Here is a 22,761-nt window from a genome sequence, read left to right on the forward strand (position 1 = left end):
TTGATTAGGGGCTTTGCTGAGGTCACTTAGGAATCACAACAAGCCTCCCAAAACTCAGGAAAGGTACTCAATCAAAGCAGTTTGATTTGTGACTTGCTGTCATTTTTGGTGCGTTGCTTCAGTAGAAGATAGTCAACACTTCCTAAGCTCCTCACGTGAGGAAAGTTACACTGGCAAAAGAAAGCGCTTGTTTATAAATGGTGCAAGCAACATAAGCTTTTAATGGGTCCTAGAGGAGTCCAAGGCTCCAGAAGGCTCTGGAATGCCTTTCTCTCCACCCCCTTTTGCTCCCCTCACCCTGACCCCCACGTTTTTTTCCAAGCCTTTGTCCAACTTTCATCATATCTGTCATTTTGAAAAATGAGCTGGCGGTTCACTCCTAAGGTTCATAGTATGCCATGCATCTTTTTTTAGATTAACTTGTTTGCAAAGAGACAGTTCAACAGGAAATTCTTGTGCTTACACAGCAGTGCAATTTTTATGAAAAGCAGAGATGTTGGTAAAACTCATTATCTGTGTCTATTCTGCTAACTGGATATAAAAAAGTCATGAGACACGAGGATGATAGGACCACACTTGCTTCCTGGGTAAAAGCCTATTAGTGCATCACTCACAAATCTGGACTGGGGCTGAGTGTGTAACAGTGCAGTATGAGCACAGTGAGTGCCAGCATTGCACAACACTGGGATCTCAGGTAAAAGTGCACGTCATTTCATTTGTGGAGATAAATGGAGGTAGTGGACCTGAAAGTGTTCATTTCTGATGGTTTCAGAGAAATGAATGTCCAGCCGGAGCTACCTTGATGCTCCATTTGATTCCAGACATAAAATGCTCCCTTGCATTACCATACATATCAGTCAGGATGGAATAGCCTGTATCATTCTGCCTCTCCCACCAAGGTTGTCAAGGCTCCACGTGCCCTCCCAACTTTGTGACAAACCAGGTCTCACCCCTCTTGGAGCTGACTTACATCTTCTGTGCATCCACTCCAGCTCTGCTGCCTTTCCCAATGTATTTCAGGAGGAATAGCTGTCACAGGAACATAGACACAATACTATTCTCACTATTGCTTTGCAAACCTACGTTTCTTTGTAGGTCAGCTTTAAATAGACACACCTCACACAGACACAGGGCATTACTGCTCCTACAGATCCCGAAATCACGGCTGTCCTGCTGCAGTGTGGCTGCATCAAGCACACAGATTGACCTTTTCCTGGGTTTCATGTCTTCAGGTCTCTTCACCACCAGCCTGGAGAAGGCCTTGCAGTAGTGCTTGACTGTCTCTGGTATTTTTTATGTCATGGCTCAGCCCATGCATTGCTTGCAAACACCAAAAAGGAGCTCCTGTTTAAGATTTTTGAGTGGATTGAGGGGTGGGTGTTTCTCTCGTGAAATGCCTGAGCTCTGCTTGCTCTTTAGTCTCCTTTGTCACTGTCAGACTCTGTTATGCTTGCACGCAGCCCCTGGTGTTTGGTGCACACAGGTGCTAGCACAGGAGCTCTGCTCTCCAGGCAGGTTCTGCAATGGGATTGTCACACTGTGATCACAGGCTGCATCACCAGGGCTGCAAACCACTTCAAATTGCCCACATTTTATGAAATACATGGGTGAAAAGGGAGAGGTGTGGCACTTCTCATCTGCCTCAACCTCCTGGAGCAGCCTGAGCGTTGCTCTGAATTGGCCCATGGTGAAATCAGCCCCCAGGATGACTCCCTGAGTGAGGATGTGGAGGGTGAGCAGAGCCTGTGTGAGGCTGTTGCTACATTTCCAAATGTCCTCTCTTAATACAGCCAAGTCCCAAGAGCAGAGAGCATCAGGCAAAACAAACACAATTATGCAAAACAAACCTGGTTCCCAAAGTGAGCACTGACACCCCTCCTTTTCTGGCAAAGAAAATCACTGCTCTAGGTGTTTACCCAGTCTGAGAGCTGCAGGATTGGGTTTGCTATTCGGTTTCTTGGCTTTTGGGGTTTTGTGTTGCAATCTTTATTTAAACACAGAGGGCAGAAAAGAGGTTTGTTTTGTTTGTTTGTTTGGGGTTTTCTTTCTGTTTCTATGACTTTTAAAGGACCAAAGAGTTTATTGTGTGTGAAATGCAGGAAGAGTCTAAATGAACAACAGATGAGAGGAAATAGACTGGGGAAAATTAGGGCTATTTGCTACCAAAGGAAGTAATCATTGTACATGTATTAAATTCCAATCTCTAACTGAGAATGTGCTTGTTATGCAAGAAATCTGACTGTACAGGAAAACAGGGAAATATGTGGAGACTTTGCAAGGCTGGGCTTTAGAAGTGGTAAATAAGCCCGGAGGCAGCGTTTGCTGAAGTGAGTGGTGGCTGGAGAGTCAGCCAGAGTCTCCCTTGGTAGCAGAAGGTTATTCTCTGTGCAGAAGGGAGAAACTGTTCTTCATACACCTGCTATTTGTAGGTAACATTTAGGATGACTTTATAATGACAATATCAATTCTTTATGGACTTTCATCTGCCCCTTTCTCAGCTCATCCATCGTGACTCACCCATACTTACTACTTACCTGTAGGTTCTTGCTGGGCCTGTTCCTTGAGGACACCTTGCTCATTTTCAGTGGAGATAAGCCTTACTTGGCAATCCCCTTCAGTGTTCAGCCAAGGGAGGGTTTAGGTGGTGGAGAGGGGGTGCTGAGTGCTCTGGTTCTCCTTCCCTTGGTCCCTGCAGACCAACAGCAGGGCAGATGCACGAGTGCATTTCACTGCTGGGAGGCAAAATCAGTGGCTGTTTCAGTGATAAACTGCTTTCAGTGAGAGGCAGCATAAATGGAATAAGGACCCTCACCAGGGATTTGTGGAGTGTGCAATGCACAGGCTTGACTTACAAGGATGCCTTAAATCAGCCACAAATTTGACATTACAACATCTTTAAACAAAACACAGTGTTCCTTATTATTGCAAGATGGCAGACCCCCTGCTCAGCTCATTCAGCAAAGATGCAGAATGATATTTTTTAATTTGGGGTTTTTTTTCTTTCTTTTAGCTGTAGAAAAATTGCAGCCTGAGGGAATGTTGCTTTGACAGATTGAGGTTATATGGCTGAAGCTGACCTATGCAGCTTCCTTTCCGTTCCCCCTCCTGGCAGGCAGATGAAGCATTTATGATTGCAAGTGGCTAGCTGTATTTTGTTCTTTATCTGATGGAAGGCCACCACAGTAGTCAAAAAGGACTTGTTAAATATTATGCTTTTCCTGCGAGGAATGCTTGAAAGCTCAGTAAAGAACTTGTAAAAATTAAAATTTAAAAAAAAAAAATACTATGTGGGAGGAAGCATTTAAGCACAGGAAAGAATAGGGAATTGCACAGTCAAATAAGCAGTTCTTGGCAGAATTTAGACCAGCAGCAGTAAGGAGGATGCATTGGCATGTAGAAAAGAGTGGAAATGAACTGAAGAGAAATGATAGCATCATATTTAGAATCTGTCACTTTATCAGAATAATCTTGACTGGTTATTAGCAAAAGACAAGGAATTGAGTTTTTAGAGGAAGAAGGGTTTCATTTCCCCTTCATTAGCTGAGGAACCTGCTGACAAGAATTAAGACAGAACATTGCTAAATGGCAGCCTCAGCCATGCAAGAAAGGGTTATTTTTAACCCTGGCCTGCTCAGTGACTGCATTTGGAGCATGGCCCTGCTTGGAAAAAAAAAAATAAAACAACCCCAAAACTCTGCAGGCAAAACTAAGGCTGCTTTGTGCTGCTATGTGAGAATGGGAAGGAGAGGTCTGGGGGGAATCCTGCAGGGCAGTGGTGCCTCTGACGCCTGTGTCATGAAAATATGCCTGCAGTTAACTATTGTCCTCTGACCCCAATCCATGCTCAAACAGGGGCTTTGCATAATCATGCAAGGAGAGGGCTCCCACTCCAAAAGATGTTATGTTTTGAATTTCCAAAACAGACAAAGGAGACATTGTCAGCCCTTCACACATGGGAGACAGAGGCAGGGAGAGAGAGATTTGTCTGGGGCAAGCAGGCTAATTTTGACAGAATGGGCACTTAAAGTGAAGTTTCCTGAATTCGTTTGTGTGTTATGATCGCAAGATTGGCCTTCCTTTCTAATATTGGATTTTGTTCTTCCTGAAACTTCAGTTCAGGTACAGGGTTGTTGATCAAAAACATTCTTTTATTCTGTTCTGTTCAATAAATATGCTGGGGATCCCTTCCTTGGGCACTGCAGCTTGCATGCAGGTCTGAGTTGCCATTCTGCAATTGCCTCAGAGAGCTTTCATGTGGATTTTCATGTTGGGACTGCCAGGAGCAGCAATGCAAGAAAAGGCAGAAGTGTGACTGTCTTCTGTTTGTCTTTGTGCCCTTGGTATTCACAGCCCCGTGGGTGTGTAGAAGGGGAGCCTCCAAAAGCAGTAATGCTGTTCTGCTCAGCTTCATGAGGGAAGAACTCCAGCATCCATTTGTCTTGCTCAAGCTTGTTAAATCCAGAAAGGCCAGTGAGATATGACACTGCATGACCAAAGTGGGGCTGCTTGGGTTTTTTATGAGGCACCATTGAGTGGAACCATCTGGGCTAGGAGAAGACCACACTTCTGAAATGAGCCTTTAGGAACACCAAAGTTAAGTGGCTGTCTGGGACACCATGCTGAATGAAGGGCACTCACAGCTGTGTGGGGTTTATGGGTTTATTTTATCTCTGATAATAAAAAAAAAAAAAGAAATAAGAAAGAAAGAAAGAAAGAAATAAAGAAATAAAGAAAGAAAGAAAGAAAGAATAAAAGAAAGAAAGGAAGAAAGGAAAAGAAAGAAAGAAAGAAATAAAGAAAGGAGGAAGAAAGAAAGAAAGAAAGAAAGAAAGAAAGAAAGAAAGAAAGAAAGAAAGAAAAAGAAAGAAAGAAAAAAAATGCTAGTCATGTGATTCCTCATGAATTCCAAGCCTCTGTTGACAAGTGGCATTGCCTGTGTTCTCAGCCATGCTGGAACAGAATTCCCCCAGCCTTCTGACTGCTAATGGACAGTGCTTTACAGTTACCTGATTTTTCTCTACACTTAAGGGCAAGCCCAAGTTACACTTCAAGAACAGAAACTTCAGTATCTAAAGTGCCTTGGGTGAACACCTGCACGGTCATCCCTCTGATATCCAAGTGGCTTAGCTCTCTGGCTCCTGAGGTCTCAGTCTCTTGGGAGGTGGACTGCTCACTTGCCTGAGGGCTGAGGCAATCTGCTCCTCAGAAACTAATACCTTTCCAGAAAGCTAAATCCAAATTTGGGAGCATAACTTTCACTGTGTCCATGGTGCATCTCAACTTAGGCAGTTAAAACTATTCTTTTGCTTTAAAGCCTCTGTTCAGTTTTGTTTGTTAGGGGGCTTTTTTTGTTTGATTTTGTGTTCATTTATTATTATTATTACTACTAGTATTATTATTATTACTATTACTATTATTATTATTATTGCCCCACTGGGGCAGCTTCCTTAAGTACTTCCAGGGGCCTGGTTCCAGTTTCCAGAGGTAAATCTGATTTCTGTGTTAAGAGGTGTGCTCTTTCCTTCAAGCACTTTTCTGTGTGACAGACCTGGAAAGGGGGAAATTGGATTCAGTAGAATTTCAAAAACTTCAACTTACTTTCCTGTGCTTTCTATTCATTGAGATGAATCTTTGAGAACGGTCACTCCTGATAAAATATTTACCAGCATGTTGCATCAATTAAGGTAATAGCTCTTATAGTGCAGGTGTGAAGAAAGAAGTACTTGCTCCTTAAACTTTTTCCAGTCCATGTCTTGTTCAATGTCTCTGCTTCAATGACTCCAGAAGCTTTATATGATATTGACTAATCTGGTTTACTAACAGTCTCCTAAAGTTTAAACAGAGGGAGAGAAGAGAAGCTGGACCCAGGCTTGCAGGAACCAGATTCATGCCAACTCTGACACTTGTATTTTACTTTATGCACATAATTTAATATTTGTGGTTCCTCTGTCTGCCAGATGAAGATACCAATTCTTCCCTTTTTTCCCCAGCCTTACTTGTGTAGGTGGTATGTTAGGACAGGGATCAGCTCCTCCTTTGTCTCTGGATACCTCATGCACAAATGAATCCCTGATCTTAGGGATCAGGGAGAAGCAACCTTCTAGTTGCTTCTGTAGCCACAGAATAATAAATGGCTTTGACCTCCTCAGTGAAAAATGCAACCTTTGGATTACATTGGTGAAAACAAAAAGTCCACTGCAGTTCACAAGTCAAAAGCTGCTGATAGCGTTTAGCACCAATGGCTGTCATTGAACATCTGGCATTCATCACTCCTTTCCTTTCCTTTCCTTTCCTTTCCTTTCCTTTTCCTTTCCTTTCCCTTTCCTTTTCCTTTCCTTTTCCTTTCCTTTCCTTTCCTTTCCTTTCCATTCCATTCCTTTCCATTCCATTCCTTTCCATTCCTTTACCATTCCTTTCCTTTCCTTCCTTCCTTTCCTTTCCTTTCCTTCCTTTCCTTTCCTTTTCCTTTCCTTTCCTTTCTTTCCTTTCCTTTCCTTTCCTTTCCTTTCCTTTCCTTTCCTTTCCTTTCCTTTCCTTTCCTTTCCTTTCCTTTCCTTTCCTTTCCTTTCCTTTTCCTTTCCTTTCCTTCCTTTCCTTTCCTTTCCTTTCCTTTCCTTTCCTTTCCTTTCCTTTCCTTTCCTTTCCTTTCCTTTCCTTCCTTTCCTTTCCTTTCCTTTCCTGCTGCTGTATTTTATCCCATCTACTGGAGGTTTCTTAGCTCAGTCAGTATAAATTACAGCTGCCTCCCTCTCAGTCAGGGCACTAGAATCACTGCAGGCTGCAAGGTAAAGGAAGAAGAAAGAGGTGGACTGAAGGAAAGTGTCTGCCCCCCTTTTCATCCCTCTCCCTGTACACAGACAGTACTGGACAGTATTATTAGACAGCAAGATACCTTTGCTGTTGAAGAGAGATGGAATAGTCTCCAAAAATAACAAGTGTCTGTACCAGCCCTAGTTACAAAGGCAGAAATGAGGAGAGGAATTGGAGCTGGAGTGGACCCCTGTTGCCATTGTTGGAAGGATCAAAATTGACTGCTTTGCAACAGCCCTTCAGCAAGTTTATAATTAATTTGGAAGCTAAACACTACTTAATATGAGACTTCCTAGACAATGGCTTTGATGTATTATTTTAAAATTAAATTGCTCTTATTGCAGAAATTTAAGTTACTACCAGGAAGAATAATACTGAAGGTGCTAGGAGAACACATGTGTGTTAAAATTATCCAAAACAGAATACTTTTACTGTTTTTTCCTCAAAATACTGTTCACTGCCATCTCAATGGCCATTCCCTTCAGTGTTCCTGAACCATGGCAATGAGCCTAGCAGTGTTCTGAAGATGCATTTCTGATGAGGACATGAATCCTCCAGCACCCCTGTGTGAAACACTTCCAGCTGTGTGTGTGTGTTCCCTGCCAAAGGCTTCCATGTGTGCACAGTGTCACACAGCCCTGTGCCCTGCAAGAACATGCCAGCTTTAGGAACCAGAGAAGGTATTCGTGTTCTCCTTCTAGACACACAAAGAGCCCTCAGTCCCACGCTGCTGGCATTTAGGGAAGAAAAGGATCATTTCCCTCTGCGTGGAGAGGGCTGTTGCAGGCTGCCATCTCTGTCAATCCCAGAACTTCGTGGGCTGAAGCCAGAGGGTCTCTGTTAGAGACAGCTGTCATGTTTTCAGTTCTAGGGACAGCTTGTATTGTTGGGGACTTCATTATACTTAGAACAGCAAGAATGCCTCATGTCATTATGTGTGTTCTTCCTGGCAGCCTTGCTTTTTCCTTCTATTTAGTCTCGTGTCAAAAGTGTGTCTGAAGTTTGTTTGATTTAATACCAGGTTGACTAAAATGGGAATAAATTATTTCTGGTTGTCAGCTCAGCCTTCTCTTCCTGCAAAGCATATTGCATTCCTGATTTCCCATTGTTTTTCCTTTATGTTCCTGTGGTTTTATCCTGCTACTCACTGCAGACTCCCAAATTTCAGCTCAGCAGCCAGATCAATCAAGCAGTGAGTGTCCTGATCAGCATCTGCGTGGAGTGGAAGTGACAGGCCCAGCTCACAGACAGAGGGGCTGCTGGGCTGTCCTTTGGAACAGGTCCTGGCTGGCACAGCAGGCACACAGTGCCCGATGGGAAAGGCCAGGCACTGCCAGGAGCCACAGCTGCCCTCCAAAGTCAGTAGTCAGGTTCAGTCCTGGTGATTGGTTCTGCCCTTGTGGTCTATTGCTGGGAATGGACATCCTGGTGAAGGTGCTACTACTTGGCAAGGCTAAAATGAGGAAGGCAAACACAGGTCTAATGTTGCACAAACTGCTTTGCATGAGATACTGCAAGAAAACAGATAACCCACAAGTACAGTGGAATGGATGATGTCATGGATGTTGGTTTAGTCTTGGTCTTTTGCTGTCTGCACTACATCTCTGCCTGTCTAGCATCTGTCCTGTTACTAGCAGAATATTTATTCTGTTTTCTCTTCTCCTTGTAGAAAATTTTACTACATCACACTGCTGAGAGACCCCGTGTCTCGTTACCTCAGCGAGTGGCGTCACGTCCAGCGAGGAGCTACTTGGAAGACCTCCTTGCACATGTGTGATGGCAGGACACCAACTCCTGAAGAGCTGCCCTCGTGCTACGAGGGCACGGACTGGTCGGGCTGCACGCTGCAGGAGTTCATGGACTGCCCCTACAATTTGGCCAACAACCGTCAGGTGAGGATGTTGGCCGACTTGAGCTTGGTGGGCTGCTACAACATGTCCTTCATCCCGGAGAACAAGCGGGCGCAGATCCTGCTGGAGAGCGCCAAAAAAAACCTCAAAGACATGGCCTTCTTCGGCCTGACAGAGTTCCAGAGAAAGACTCAGTACCTGTTTGAGAGGACTTTCAACCTGAAGTTCATCCGGCCCTTCATGCAGTACAACAGCACGCGGGCGGGCGGGGTGGAGGTGGACAACGACACCATCCGCAGGATCGAGGAGCTCAATGACTTGGACATGCAGCTCTATGACTATGCAAAGGACCTCTTCCAACAGCGCTACCAGTACAAAAGGCAGCTGGAGAGGATGGAGCAGAGGATAAAGAACCGGGAGGAGAGGCTCCTCCACCGCTCCAACGAAGCGCTTCCCAAGGAAGAGACCGAGGAGCAAGGACGTTTGCCCACTGAGGACTACATGAGCCATATTATAGAGAAGTGGTAGCCTAGGCAGACTTTTGTATTAATGACGTTCTAGGGTTTCCATATTCAGAGGTCGTGGAAGTAAAATTACAGGAAAAAAAAAAACAAAACAACAACAACAAAAAAAAGACAAAAAATATTTTATTTAAAAACAAGTCTGTAAAACAGAAGATAGATTGCTTCCTTAAGCATAGGGTCTTTTTACTGTTTCTTACAAGACCGATGAGATTCTTAAAAAAAAATCAATAAATACATAAAAATAAAAAAAGGGTCAACATTCTAATGCAGAGATAAAAAATACACAAATGCAGGTACCCACTCGTAAGGCCAAATACAGAAGAATGTTTCTTATCCTCGCAATTTGAACACAGATGGCAGAAGTAGGATTTTAAAACATCTGTTTATCCCCTGAGCATAATGATCTAAAGATGCATAATTAAAAACTAAGGAAACAGCAGTTTTTTGTTATGGGGGAGGTGGGATGAGCATTGCACTGTTTGTCAGTAACTGTTCATGGTGACTAAGTTGAGGATGGGCCATCCTGTCAGGCTGGGATCTGAGCACACAGGCAGTCACAGCAGTTCAGCTGGCAGCCACTGCCAGAAAGTAGAGCACCATAAAGAAAAAAAAAAAAAAGAAGAAAACCAGTTAGAGGATGAGAAACATTAAAGCAAATTGACTATGGCCTGGGAAAAGTACTTAACACAGTGGTTCTGATTCATTGCACTGGTATCGCATATACATACGGAGCTTCATCACAAAAATAATAAGGAATTCATGCACAAAACTCCCAGATTTGTTTCCCAGACAGGTCCCAAAACCTGAAAGCCAGCATAGACTCAAACCTGCACTCGCATGTTATCCTGTCAGCTTACACCACTACCACACAAGCCACCATCAGTACTGTGGGTTAACAGCACACGAAAACCCTGTCTTACATACTCAAAAAAAAAAAAAAAAAAAAAAAGGAAGAAAAATTTAAATACTGCTTCATAAATCCACATAAAATTCAGACCCTGCAAATGAGAAGTCATTAATGGGAATGTGGCAAGGGGGTGATTTTGTTTTGTTTGTTGCTATGTGAAATAGTGACCCAGAATAAGCATACAGACATACTCTAGCTGTATTATTTCAGTTATTTTTACTTGCTTTTATCAAGAGGTAATGGGCATCAGCCTGCTTCCAGTGAAGTCACTAGAAATTATTTAAGTGGGAACAGGATGGGGCTCTCTTCCAGAGCTGTGAAAATTTCTGACTATGGGTCTGAATTAATTATGAGACAGTGCACATTGTCTTTTGGCAGGGTGCCTGTTCTGCAGCCCTTACTTTAAATGAACAAGCTGTGTTCATAAAAGTGGAAAGGGGAATCATGGATAGTGTTTTTTTAGTCTCAGACCACTCTCAAAGCAGAAGTCTTTCTCTTTCAATGCTGGTTTTTAGGGCCTCATGTAAGTTTAATCCTCTAGTGTGGGGACAGTCTAACCAGGTTTTGCTTACTGACTTGTGAGTCACAGAACAACGACTTCTCTAATTCCTCTTCCCACTCATCAAATTAAAATATGGCTTATTTTTTTTTTTGCTGTTGTAAGCACTTCTTTGGCTGGAAGCATGGAAAAGAAGTAGTTTTTGCCTGGTTCATGTCTCCCTCCGTTATTACTCAGCCTGTAAGACCTGAACCAGCTATTGTTTGGGGTAAACGCTGAGCCAAATGGAATATGATTTGATTTTTCAAAGGCCATGTTAACTGCAAATCAAGTGTGGCATTGAAATCACTGGAAGAGAGGCAGAGAGCTGATGCACTCAACTTTAGCATGTCGTTTTTACAACATCCCTTTCCCATCACACAAATCCACTGATCTGCTGCTTGGTTTGTATTTTAATTCCTTCTCTGCCTCTGTGCACTGTTTCCAGCAGTTTCAAGTTCAGACTGAGTTTTTGCAAAGGATGGGCTTCTTTGTTCTCATGTGCACATCCTGGGGCATACGCCTTGCCTTTGGAGACAGTCTTCTCCTGGAGAGCAAAGACAACTAAAAACTTGAGAAAATACAAAGAGCACTTAGGGCTCAAATACAGTCCTGTTACAGCCCTGAGCCAAAGTCCACCAGAGTCAGAGGATGTCCTTCCTGTTGATTTCAGGTGGATTTTGGTCAGGTCTGCATCCTGCTGCTGCAAAGTGCACAGCACACAGCTGTCTGCAGGCACAGCAGGACACTGTCACCCTTGTCACGCTTGGCTGGTACCAGTGTGTGCTGGTGGTGTCCATGTCTTTAAGGCTGTGTCAGTGCTTCTGCCACAGAATGGCTCCTCTTCCCAGGAAAGTGTAGCCTGGCCCTAAGCATTTCCTCCGGGATGAAATTGGGAAGCAAAATGAAGCAGTATTTGGTGGTTGGCTTGGGGGCAGAGAAGGTGTTACGAGTGCATTTGCTCATCTCTGAATTCCAAAACTGGGAGAAGCTATGTCTGCTAGTTGCCAGCACCTCCACGATCTGCTGTAACTAAAGAAAGCATTTGTATTTTAAAAATACAACTTCACGGGCTGTTTGCCCACAAAACCAGCACACCAGAGATAAAAAGTAACTGTTGTACCTGCACAGTTCCCACCTTTCCCCAAAAGCTTTTCAGGGTGTGTCCTGTGCCGTGGATCCATAACGCACAAGTGGTTCCTGCAGCTCATCCCTGTTTGCTGGGACTGTGTGTGATTCAGCCCAGCATTGTGAGCAGGCTGTGTCTGCCTGAGCTGTTCCTGTGTTACAGGCTCTGAGTAACCAGCTGGATGTTAATGAATCTGTCTGCAGGGGTGTCTAAATCAGAAGCAGCCTCTGACCTTAGAAATGTGTCAGTAAAAGACCTTGTTCCAGCATTTTCTTTGTGATGTATTGCAGTAGCAAGCAGAAGAAACGAAATTATATTGAAAACTTTCTTTGGTTAACAGTTTCATTTCAATTAGAAAAGGAGGGCTGACCTCACTTAGTACTGGGGCAGAAGTTTCTAGATTTAAATCCTGCACCCAGGAAACGCCTCAGCTTTTCCACCTTTACACTGGGAGTAACAAATTTACAGACTCTGAAAGCGTACTGCGAGGTATGGAAAGTACAGGGCACTTTGAAACAGATTCTGAGTGATGAGAGTGAACAGAATCACCCAAAAGCCATCCCTCACCCTGGCTGCTGTGCTGGTCTGCTTCTGGCTGTAAGCCATGTGTTAATTTATTTGAACTGCTGTGTACCAGAACATGGGTTGCAGGACATACCTGGCACTATCTTCTTCCTTCAGTGGGTGCAAGGGAACTTTTTTAACATAATGTGAATGTAGTTTTTTGTGATTTCTACGTACCACACTTTGAAGTGGTACCATTTCTTTTCTTTTTAGGACTGATATTTTGATGCTACAATAACATGAAAAGTGTGTGTGTGTAGTTTTAAAATGAATGGAGAGCAATGGCTTTAAGGCACTCTGGCAGAGGTAGTGGCCAGATAGTAGGTTTTTGTTCAATATCTGCCCCTTTCTTCCCAAACGTTTTTTCCTGTGACTTCCAGACACACCAAGACCTTCATGTACTGAAGTGTTTCTTCAGGGGGTGTGTCAGTGCACCATGATCCAGGTCTGGTGAGGAGAGTGCTGGGAGCAGTGCAGGCAGGTGCAAGATTGGGCTTGCTTCTTATGGACTTGGTGACATCTTAGGGCTAAGAATTTGCTTTTAGTCACCTGAACAGTGTAAACATCACTGCTTGGTGGGGGTTTTTGCTGAAGAGAACATTTTCTTGCTGGTTTGTCTCATCCTAGTTAGCTCTGTTGTAGGAGTTTGCTTTCCAGACAGTCAGGTGCCCCCTTGTACCCTATCCAGGTCACAGAATGCAAGATTGACTGGTAAGGTTGCCAGCCCAGCCTGTCACAGGGTTACAAGTCATAAACAAAAAAAAGGAAAAACCAGCAAAGGATCAGTGTGAATTTATTTCTGGCTTGTCTGAATTTCTCCCTTTATGCCAAACATTTTGGAATAAACGCGGAGCTCTTCAGTTAATGTTTTTGTACCCCACAGTCCCTTACTTGCTTACAAAACTGGGATGACAATGAAAGCAGCGTAAAAAAGATTCCAATAAGGTTTTGAATCCTCTCTCCCAGGGCTGTCCTGTTAGAGCAGGTGCTGAGAGTGTGACCAAGGCAAGACTCCCCAGTGGCAGTACAACTGGGAGGTTTTCCCTCTGAGCCCATCAAGTCACTTCACAGAGGGCAGTGGACAGCTACAGAAGGTGATGATAACAGCACAGGGCCTGACTGAGCTTCATATCTTGGGCTTAAAAGCATCTCCAGTGTTCTGTACTGGTGTTCAGAGTCACCCAGACCCCCTCCTATCCCACAGACTTTGCAGTCATCACAAGACAGGGGTAGCAGTACAGGAATTCATCGCCCAAACTGTGCTTGACACTGTATTCCCAGAGCTATAGCTTGGCATGCAGCTGGATTCAAATCACAGGGCTGGCTGCCTTCTCTCTTGATTGTTGTTTTCACATTCACTAATATGAGCAGATCATGTTCCAGAGGCAGAAGTGAACAGGGGATTCACTGCCTGATCAGGAGTATTCCAGGCCTTTATAGCCCAGGTCAGTGTGCAGCAGCTCAGGTGAGCCAGGGCACACAGTCCCAGCTATCCATGGCTGTTTGTTTTACCCCATCCACGAGAATTCTGCCAAGGTGAATGCAGCCCTGATAAGCACATGGGTGTTAAAGCCTGTGTTGTCCCAGCTCTGTCATTCTTAGCCATGCAAGCTGAAGAAAACCAAGATATGCAGATGAGTCCCACGATTCCCCCTCCCTATTCAATTTCCCCAGGTGTCAATTCTGGAGACTGGATTGAGAGAGTTGTACTATAATGAATAATTTTATATTCAAAAGGTTTACTGAGCATGATTTGTTTTGTACATATTGGAATATGATTTAACTTATTTTTATTGCCCCTCTTAATCTCTTTTTTTTTTTTTCCATGAGGAGAAGATAAAATCCCCATCGTCTCTCAATACGAAGTTCCTCTGTGTTTATGTGTAGTCTGCCAGTCAAACATCAACAGGCAGAGGATTTCTCACCATCCCTACAGCTATCTGATTTTGGTTTTCATTGTCATTTCTATTCATCTGGGAGTTTGCTTATGTTGTCTCTTCTTCCCTCTGCTGCACAGTCTGCACAGAGCAGGGAAAGGGCAATGCAGGCAGGATTTTCTGTTTCTTCCTCTCCCCTTTTCTGTGTGCTTAACTCACCAAGGAACTCAGTTCCTCTAGGAGTTGTTTGACTGAGGGTAAAAAAATACGACTGTCCCCCCAACTGCCTTCCATCCTCCATGTTGTAGATCAGACAGATTCAGCTTCTCTCCAAGTGATTGTGGCTGGACTCATTCCATTGGGCTGAATGTGTATGGTTTGCACTTTCCCCCCCACTTCAGGAACTTAAAAACAACAAAAAAATAAAAGGCAACTGTTTAACTTGAGCCGAGTAACACTTAAAGCTTTATATATTTATTTATAGCATCTTACAAAAAGTGTTAAAAGGTTTTTTTCTTCCACAAGAAAAATAAAATTTTAAAAAATCATCTAATTGTTTTTTTTTTGTCTAGATCAAGGATGAATGTTAGCAGATGAAATAAACCCTAAAACTGAGCATCTGTTGTATGTGTTGTCCTTGCATTGGCCTTTGGATGCTGTTTCAGTGTAACATGTCTTGCCTGTTTATTACAGAGAGATAAAGCTGCCAGTGCAGTTGATGGAGAGTATTTGTTTTCTGCTATAAAAACAGACTCCTGGACAAGAAATATTCAAGCAGAGACTGCAGTCTGTTCTTTCCCATTGTTACATTTGAGCAAACATTGCAAAAAACCTCATGGAACCTGTCATCTTCTAAAAATTGCCTTTTATACTGTACAGTCTTCTTAGTTTTCTTTTTCAGAGTCACTGCAATGAACACATTTGCAGGCAAGAAGTAGAGTGTAATATTTGTTACACCAGATATTACAGAATAATTAACAGGACTTTTTTGTTTCAAGCTCAGAAGCACTTTGCTGTGTGAAAACCTTCTGCAGTGACAACTGAGCCACGTGCCTGTTTTGCACAGTTTTGCACAGTTTTGCCTGTTTTGCACAGAAAGTGAGCTGAGGTTAAGAGGGTGATGGTACAAGGATGGTGATACAAGCATCCTGAGTGAGAACAGCGAGACATTGATGCAAGTGTAGTGAGGAGCAAAGCTGTGATTTTACCAAAGCATCCTCACAGCTCACACCTGGAGAGAGGCAGGATGCTGCTGGAGGGCTCAGGTGAGTGAATGGCAGGAGAACATCTGTGAGGAGAGGGGACAAGCACAGACCTCGGTTCAGCCACTCTCCTGTGCTCCTGCCACTGCCCAGCAGCTCTCACACCCTGCAGGAGAATTCTCTGGACAGAGTGATGGCCAAGGTGCAGCACAGACTCTTGCTGGGTGGGAGCTCTGCTCTTCCTGTTTCAAAGCCCTGATATAAATAAACTTATATACAGGTAAAATAAAATTATGGGCTTTCTGCAGCTGGAAATGTTCATGGCTGACTTGGGCACATCAGCTCCCCTCTTTGCTACAGGGGCAAACCAAGGCACGTTTGTGCATAAACTCAGAAGAATATATTGTGGGCTTAACAGTAAAGCAGTTTGAGCTTTGCTGTAGCAGTTATTTCTCCTCCTTCACCACCCCAAAAGCCAAGAGGATGCTCTGCTGCAAGAAGTCTGAGCAGGTAAAATGTTTTCATTTGCTCGTGGTCTTCCTACAGCACCTTTAAAACGGTTCTCGCTCTCCATGCTTTTCCTTTTCTCCAGGAAAAGGAGAGGAGGAAGGAAGAGGGAGGATAGCTAGGCAGCAGGTGGAAGGGAAGCTTCTGCTACTGCAGAAGGGGAAAGGAGCTGAATAAGTGCTTGAAGGAGGGTCAAAAGAAGCAGAGGAAATACTGAGGGAATAACCTTCAGAGTTTTGGGGGGTTTTCTCTTAGTTACACTGATGAGTATACTCAGTTTCTTTATTCTTGTGTGCAAAATGTTCCGTTTCTATTCTATCTGGGGATTCTACACTATCCAGCACTGCCTCTGGGGGATGTGCTGCCTCAGGTTAGTTGGGAAGTGCCCTCCTTTGCATCCTGCTGTTACCCTAACAATAAATACCCCTGGCTGTTCTGCCTGCTCTTGCTGAGTGGAAAAGCTGATCCTGACTCTGCTGCATTCAGAGGAGGTGGTGTTGAGATCCTGTCAGAGGTTGTGTTTTGTTTCTCTGGCTCAGAAACTCACACAGAGCTACTTTAACTCTTTAATAATCCCTTTCTTGGCACTGTCCAGAGGACAAGGAAAAGCAAAATCAGCTTTAACACTGTAATGCCAAAGCTTTTCCACATTGATCTTTGGGTCGTACGGGTTCTGTTTTTTTCCTTTCTGAGGATTCATGTGTTGGTCCTTGTAAAGCTGGACTTCTTCCTTGTCACAGAGCAGAAAGAGGGATGTAGGTCCTTGATAGTTAAATGTGTACCTGGTGGTGACTGCATGTTTCTGTGGATTCTGCAAAGGGGACACATTTTAGGAGGGTCCTGGACCTTGCAGTTTGTAACACTTCGTGATGCAGTACTTCAGTGGTGCTCAGAGTGGGGATATAAATAAACTTATTTACAGATAAAATAAAATTATGGGCTTTCTGCAGCTGGAAATGTTCATGGCTGACTTGGGCACATCAGCTGCCCTCTTTGCTACAGGGGCAAACCAAGGCACGTTTGTGCATAAACTCAGAAGAATATATTGTGGGCTTAACAGTAAAGCAGTTGGAGTTTTACTGTAGCAATTATTTCATAAACTTCAAATAAAGGGGGTGTAGTCAATGAACTGTTCATTAATTGAGCAGGATTTAATAGATCATTGCTATGTATCTCTTAAGGCAATCAGAGGTTCAAGTGGGGAAAGCTTTTCTGTCTGCTTAAATTGATCTGGGAAGTAAGTGGCTTCTACAAGAAATCATGCATGTTCACATTTTGCAAACTTCTCTAAGCCTAAAAGGAGTAAGTATCTATTTATTGGTCAGACCACTGTAGCACAAGTAGGAATTTTGTCTGTGCTAGTGTTTGTTAGGGCTTAGAAATTCTTAGTCCAAAGTGACTTCACTCATTTCTCTCTTTCTGGTGATGCTCTTCTCATAAGCTTTTTTACTCCTGAGGGCTTTCATGTCCCTTCCTTACTCTAGCCCACTCCTGTTCCTGCTTCACAGAAGGTTTGTCCCCAGAGATGGAGGACATGCTGTGTCTCACTCAGGACTCTTGTGACCTTTGCACAGGGAGCTGCAGAATTGAGATGCTTCTTAACCAACACCCAGCCAACAACACAAGGGAAAAGTTGAACACCTATCCTCTAGGAGCTGGGAATGGAGGAGGGGTATCAGTGCTTTGCAAATGTTTAGTGACCTAAATCTTATTTATGTATTTATTTTTTTCTTCCCCCCTAATGTATTCTATCAGATTATGGTTGTGGAATCCAGATGTTTGTGCTATGAATGAGTAATATTGAGAGATACTGAGCATTTAATTCCAGTGGCTTTAACATATTCTGGTTATTACTGGATTCCATTTAAAAGTTCCTTATTGACTTAAACCAAATGTTATACTCAGTTGTGCTGTAAATGGTAAAGAAATTCCATATGGCCTAATCTAGTTAATTCAGGCTGGATACCTGAGCCTCAAATGAGTGTGTGGTGATCATCAGTTTTCTGGCACAGGCAATGACAACACATATAAATCATACAGCCTTTGTGAGATGGGAAATGACTTTCCTGTAGAGCCCTTTCTGTGGGATTGGATTATTAGTGCCAGACTGTTTTCTGAGCAAGAGCTCACAGCCAAATTGGTGAATGCTAATATGCTTTGCATTCTACAGCAGCCCTCATCAGGACTGGTTTCCTCTGATCATATGTTCTTTTCTTTCCTTAATATCAAATATTTCTAGGCTAAGTGAGAATTTATAAACTGAACCCAATTAGCCACAACTTCATGTGGATTTGTAAATTTTACAAGGTGAGTGAATGATCATTGCTTTTGTGTTACTGGAAATGCTAAAGCCATGCTTCTGCTGGAGCTCATTAATGGAGGCTTTGCTCCCTGGCTGGAGAACCTAGATCTTGGAAAAATGTGCTGCTGGGAGAGGTATGCAACCTTCTGGACTCAGGGATCTGCTGGTGTTAGGTTTTTCCTCGAGAAATACAAGAATTAAGGGTATGTAGTGTTCTGTTTGAGAACAGTCAGGCCTTCTGAAGCAGCTAAAATGACCAACATTCCGTTGTTTCAGAGCTGAAAATGGAGATGGGTCCTGTTGGAGGAGAAACCTTTCAACAGGAGCAGCCTGGCTGATGTTACCAAGGTGGCCCTTTTCCATGGGAAACTAAACTCACCCCCCCACCAGGTTCCTGATGTCAGTTTGCAGGAGATGTTTGGCACTCCAAGGGCATCCATGGCAGCTGGAATCTGGGAGACATCCTGCTCCATTCAGAATTTTAGTGGGCAGAACAGCCACACAGCTCTTCATGGGTTTATTGGAATACTGTTGTTTTCTCTGCACTGCCAGTGCTTCTCAAAGGTAAGTGCAAAATCAAAGTCCTGGCCCTCCTGGCCACAGCCTCATCTCTGTTTGTTCCTGTTGCCCTTAGAGAAAGACATCCGTAACTTTTAGGGCACAGTGTTTAACCTGATGGCATAGGCCTATGCCTAGGCATAGGCATTAATTAATAATAATTTTATTGCATTAAGATACTTATTTATTATATGCTATATAAATGTATATAATTTATATAATATATTAAAATATATTAAATATATAAAATACACATCATCTATAATACATTTTTATTGTTCTTATTATCTACTTCTTTAGAGGTATTTAGAGGTAATTTAGTGAAGATTTGTGCTGTGTGCCTGTCTGCCTCTGTCCTGGTGAATGCAGTGTGCTGTGCCATGCCACAGGCAGTGAAAGGTACGAGTTTGTCCCAGGGAGGGACAAAGCCAGGATCAGCTCTGCCAAGAAAGCACACATCTACAGGGACCAGCTCAGTGGACAAAGCCTCTGGCCCAGCTGAGCTTTGTGCTGGGGGTGTTTTTGGGATGTCCCGCAGCAGGGCTGGCTGCTGGCCTGCCAGCCAAGCTCTGCACATGTGTGCACGCTGTCTGGGTTTTGATATGTACTTTTAAGGACTTTCACAAGGAAATCAACCCACACACCCACAGGGGCCGTGTGGGGAGGAACAATGACAGCAGTAAATAAGGATTTCTGCTTGCATGCCAACCCAACAGGCTTCACTGTCTCCTCATCCACTGATCTGCCATTGGTTAGCAATTGCTTGTTAGGGCCTTTCTGCTCTCGGCCTCTTCTTGCTGTGGTGTGTATTTTACCCATCTCGACAAGAGCAAAGAACTCTCTGTTAAGGAAAGGCAATTACAATTCACAGTGCCTGTAACATCCGTGGCAGGACTAAAATTACAAACCACATCAGCATATTCCTTTTCCTTGTTTGTTTTCTCTCCGTTTGGGAATTTCATTAGCTGTCTTACCTTTTTGGTAGTGGGTTATTTCTTCCCCTCTTTCTGGTGGCTTCTTTGTGAAAACCATTTGTTTCCTGTAGGCGAATCCACGGACGGCTGGGACAAGGAATTCTGCCGACCTGTATATTCTAGAACACATGAGTTTATTGCCAGGGTTGTGGGTAAAAGGGCCTTGCCTTCAGCCACCAGCCTGGGCTGGAGGGGAGTCCCAAAGAGAGAGGGAGAAAGAACAGCAGGGAGAGAGCTGAGAGAGAAGGGAGCGAGAGAGCAAAGGGCAGGGGAAGAGAGCAAGAGTAGGGGGAAGAGGAAGGGTAAGAGTTAAGGGGAGAGGTAAGAGTTAAGAGAGTTAAGAGAGCGAGATCCTTGTTACAATACATTATATCTCCTTTTGTGATGAATATTCTAATTTAACAGTGACCAACCAACACAAGACACAAAATCCTACAGAATCTACATACAGCCTGTAAGAACTACTATATTACCATACTGTGTAATATTTTAAACTCTGAAACTACTCTTTAAACTTCTGTTTTGCTACATTGACCTTTGGATCCCTCAGCCAGCAGAAAGGGATTGTTCAATCCAAAGGGATTCTCCTTCAGCTAGACCATTGTTTTCAGGTTCTATAGTAACTAAGACTCAGTATCCTACAACTCAAAGTCAGCTTTCATTTCTATTTCGATTATAGGTTTCATATTTTCAGAATCTTTTGCTAAGCAATCATATTTATAAGGTTTCCCTGATTCCTCTTCCCCAAGAGTTTCCTTCCTCACTCTTTGTGAAGGGGTCCTGCAGGTCTGGGCTGGCCAGAGCCCACAGGAGCTGCCAGTGAAAGGGTGTGAGTGTCCTGGGGTGACTTTGTGATGCTTCTATCCCCAGCCATCTGTTGGGTTTGTGCTCAGCATTGAGTTCTCTGCCTTTAAGGCTGGTTCTAAACGTGAAGCAGACAAAGAAGCAGCGTGGAGTTTGTTTTAAAAACAGCGTTCACTCCTCTGCATCTTCTTCTTTCTTAGGACGGTGTTGTTCAGCTGAGGCATGGACAGCAGCGGGACAGAAATCTTTTTTGCTTTGAGTTAGTTTAGCTAGCTGAGGCAAAGAAGCTTCCTGGACTGTTTTTTTTTTTTTTTCCTTTTCTTTGGACTGTGTAGACCTGCTCTGGAGTGGAAAACCCAGAGGAGCACTGAGGGCTGGCACCCTCCAGGGCCTGGGCTACACCACGGTGAGGACTTGATCTATCTGCATCTCACTCCAGAACAGAAAGGTTTATTATTGTTCCATCTTACTCAGTCTTTGTGCTTGTGGGCACTTTCTTTGTTCAATAAATACCTCTTTTCACTTTTCTCCAAAGAAGTTCTTTTCTCAGCCAGCTCTGGGGGAGGGGCCATTTAGATCTGCTCCCCGGAGGGACTTTACTGGGGGCTTTTCTCCCAAATTCTCTAAACCAGGAGAGTGAGGCAGTTGTCTTCTTGGATGGGAAGGTGGTGTGTTCCTTATAGCCTCTGTCATTCATTTCTCGGGTAGTCCAGAGCAGCCTTTTGTGCATTAAAAGCACTTAGCTGTGTTTCTCACTCTCCAAAATCTGGTTTTGAGTTGTCTGTGGTGTTTTCCCCTCAAGCCTTCCTCTCCTACTGATGTGCAATTTCTTTTTTACTGGCACAGACCCATATGGGAATGACTTTGCCTGGAAGGTGTCTGATGCTTTCTGCACTTCCATTTATTCACTTACATACTATTTTCAGTAATTAAGGCACAATTTTCCGTGGCTGAAATTTCTGGAGAACTGGAAGATGAGTGTTGGAGAGGATGAGTGTAAAGGGATAAAGACAGACAAGCTGGTAGTCACCAAACTGTGTCACACTTTTCAAGGGTAGGATGGAACCTAAAGCTCTTGTGCTGGCAGAGAAGATGCTCCAGGATAAAATAAATGGAAAGATCACCTTGATTAACTGCCCTCTCTCCTCTCCCTTACTCTGTCTCGAATTCTCTGCCATCTTGATAACCACAGGCATGTCTGACTCGTCAGCCATGCCAGGGAGCTTCCATTTAAACATTGAGCATCAGCCAAATTATTCTTCTTGTCATATTTAAGGTCCCTCAGATTAAGTGGTGGTATGTAGCAAAAAGAATTGCATTGAAATGTGCTCAAAACACTGACCAATGAGGTCAGTGTGCTTTTTTCATTTGTTTTAGAACTCTGTTGTTTCCCCTTGGTAGAGATGTTTCACTCTTGAAAAAAAAAAGAAACCCCAAACAGAAAAAAACCCCAAAGCAATGACAACAACAACAACAAAAAAGCAAAACAAAACCCTTCCTTTTCTGAGCTTTTGATGCATAATAAATGCTGCAGGTTTTCATTCATCACGTTGCAGCGTTTGTATCCTGCTTCATCAAATGTGCCCTCTTTGTGTCATAAAACCACAGAACACAGTGAGGCCCTGCCTCAGGGCCCATAACACAGCCCATGAGAAAGGAGAATTGGTTCTGCCTCACCCCTGGGCTCTGGCATCACCCGTGGTTTTAATGGGAAGGGAAGGTAGAAGCTTCTCACTGTCAACACTGTAAGGACCTGCAGTCTTGTCTAATTGAGAAGAAATAAAAGCTGCCTCTTGGCATATTTATATTAGTCCCCCTACCCCAAAAAGTGAATGTTACTAACTTCAAAAATTTTCCTTAAAGTATTTTTGAAACTGGCCTGATTGGGGCATGTAAAAATGCAGAATTCCTCCTTAACACTATTGTCACCCTGTTGAAGTGCCCAGTTACCCTATCAGGTTTTCTTATCTACAGAGGAGGCAATGAGCCATGATTTTGAGGGGACAATTATTTGATGACACTGATGGGGCTCTCAAGCTCTATCAGGGTGCATGAATCACAAGTTAATTAGTCATTTTCCTAATATAGTGAAGTTCTATCTTTAATCCTACATTTCTGTCTCTTGTCAGATTTATATTATCTCCAGATGGACTGTTCTGCCTCCGCCCTCAGAACTTTCTCATGCTATGAGGTACAGTCTTTATAGGTGTAAAAA

The 22,761-nt window shown here is 43.5% G+C and overlaps 1 protein-coding gene across 1 annotated transcript in view; it reads left to right on the forward strand.

Moving 5' to 3' along the window:
- The window catches only part of HS6ST1 (heparan sulfate 6-O-sulfotransferase 1), a 188,287-nt gene extending 178,853 nt beyond the window's left edge, over positions 1–9,434 (forward strand). The window contains exon 2 of the mRNA XM_066326058.1: positions 8,480–9,434. Coding sequence (XP_066182155.1) covers positions 8,480–9,188 — 709 coding nt within the window. The 3' untranslated portion in view covers positions 9,189–9,434. The remainder of the gene's footprint in view (positions 1–8,479) is intronic.
- The last annotated feature ends 13,327 nt before the right edge of the window (positions 9,435–22,761 follow it).

This window comes from Sylvia atricapilla, chromosome 10, assembly GCF_009819655.1.
Source record: "Sylvia atricapilla isolate bSylAtr1 chromosome 10, bSylAtr1.pri, whole genome shotgun sequence".
In the NCBI taxonomy this organism is placed as follows: Eukaryota; Metazoa; Chordata; class Aves; order Passeriformes; family Sylviidae; genus Sylvia; species Sylvia atricapilla.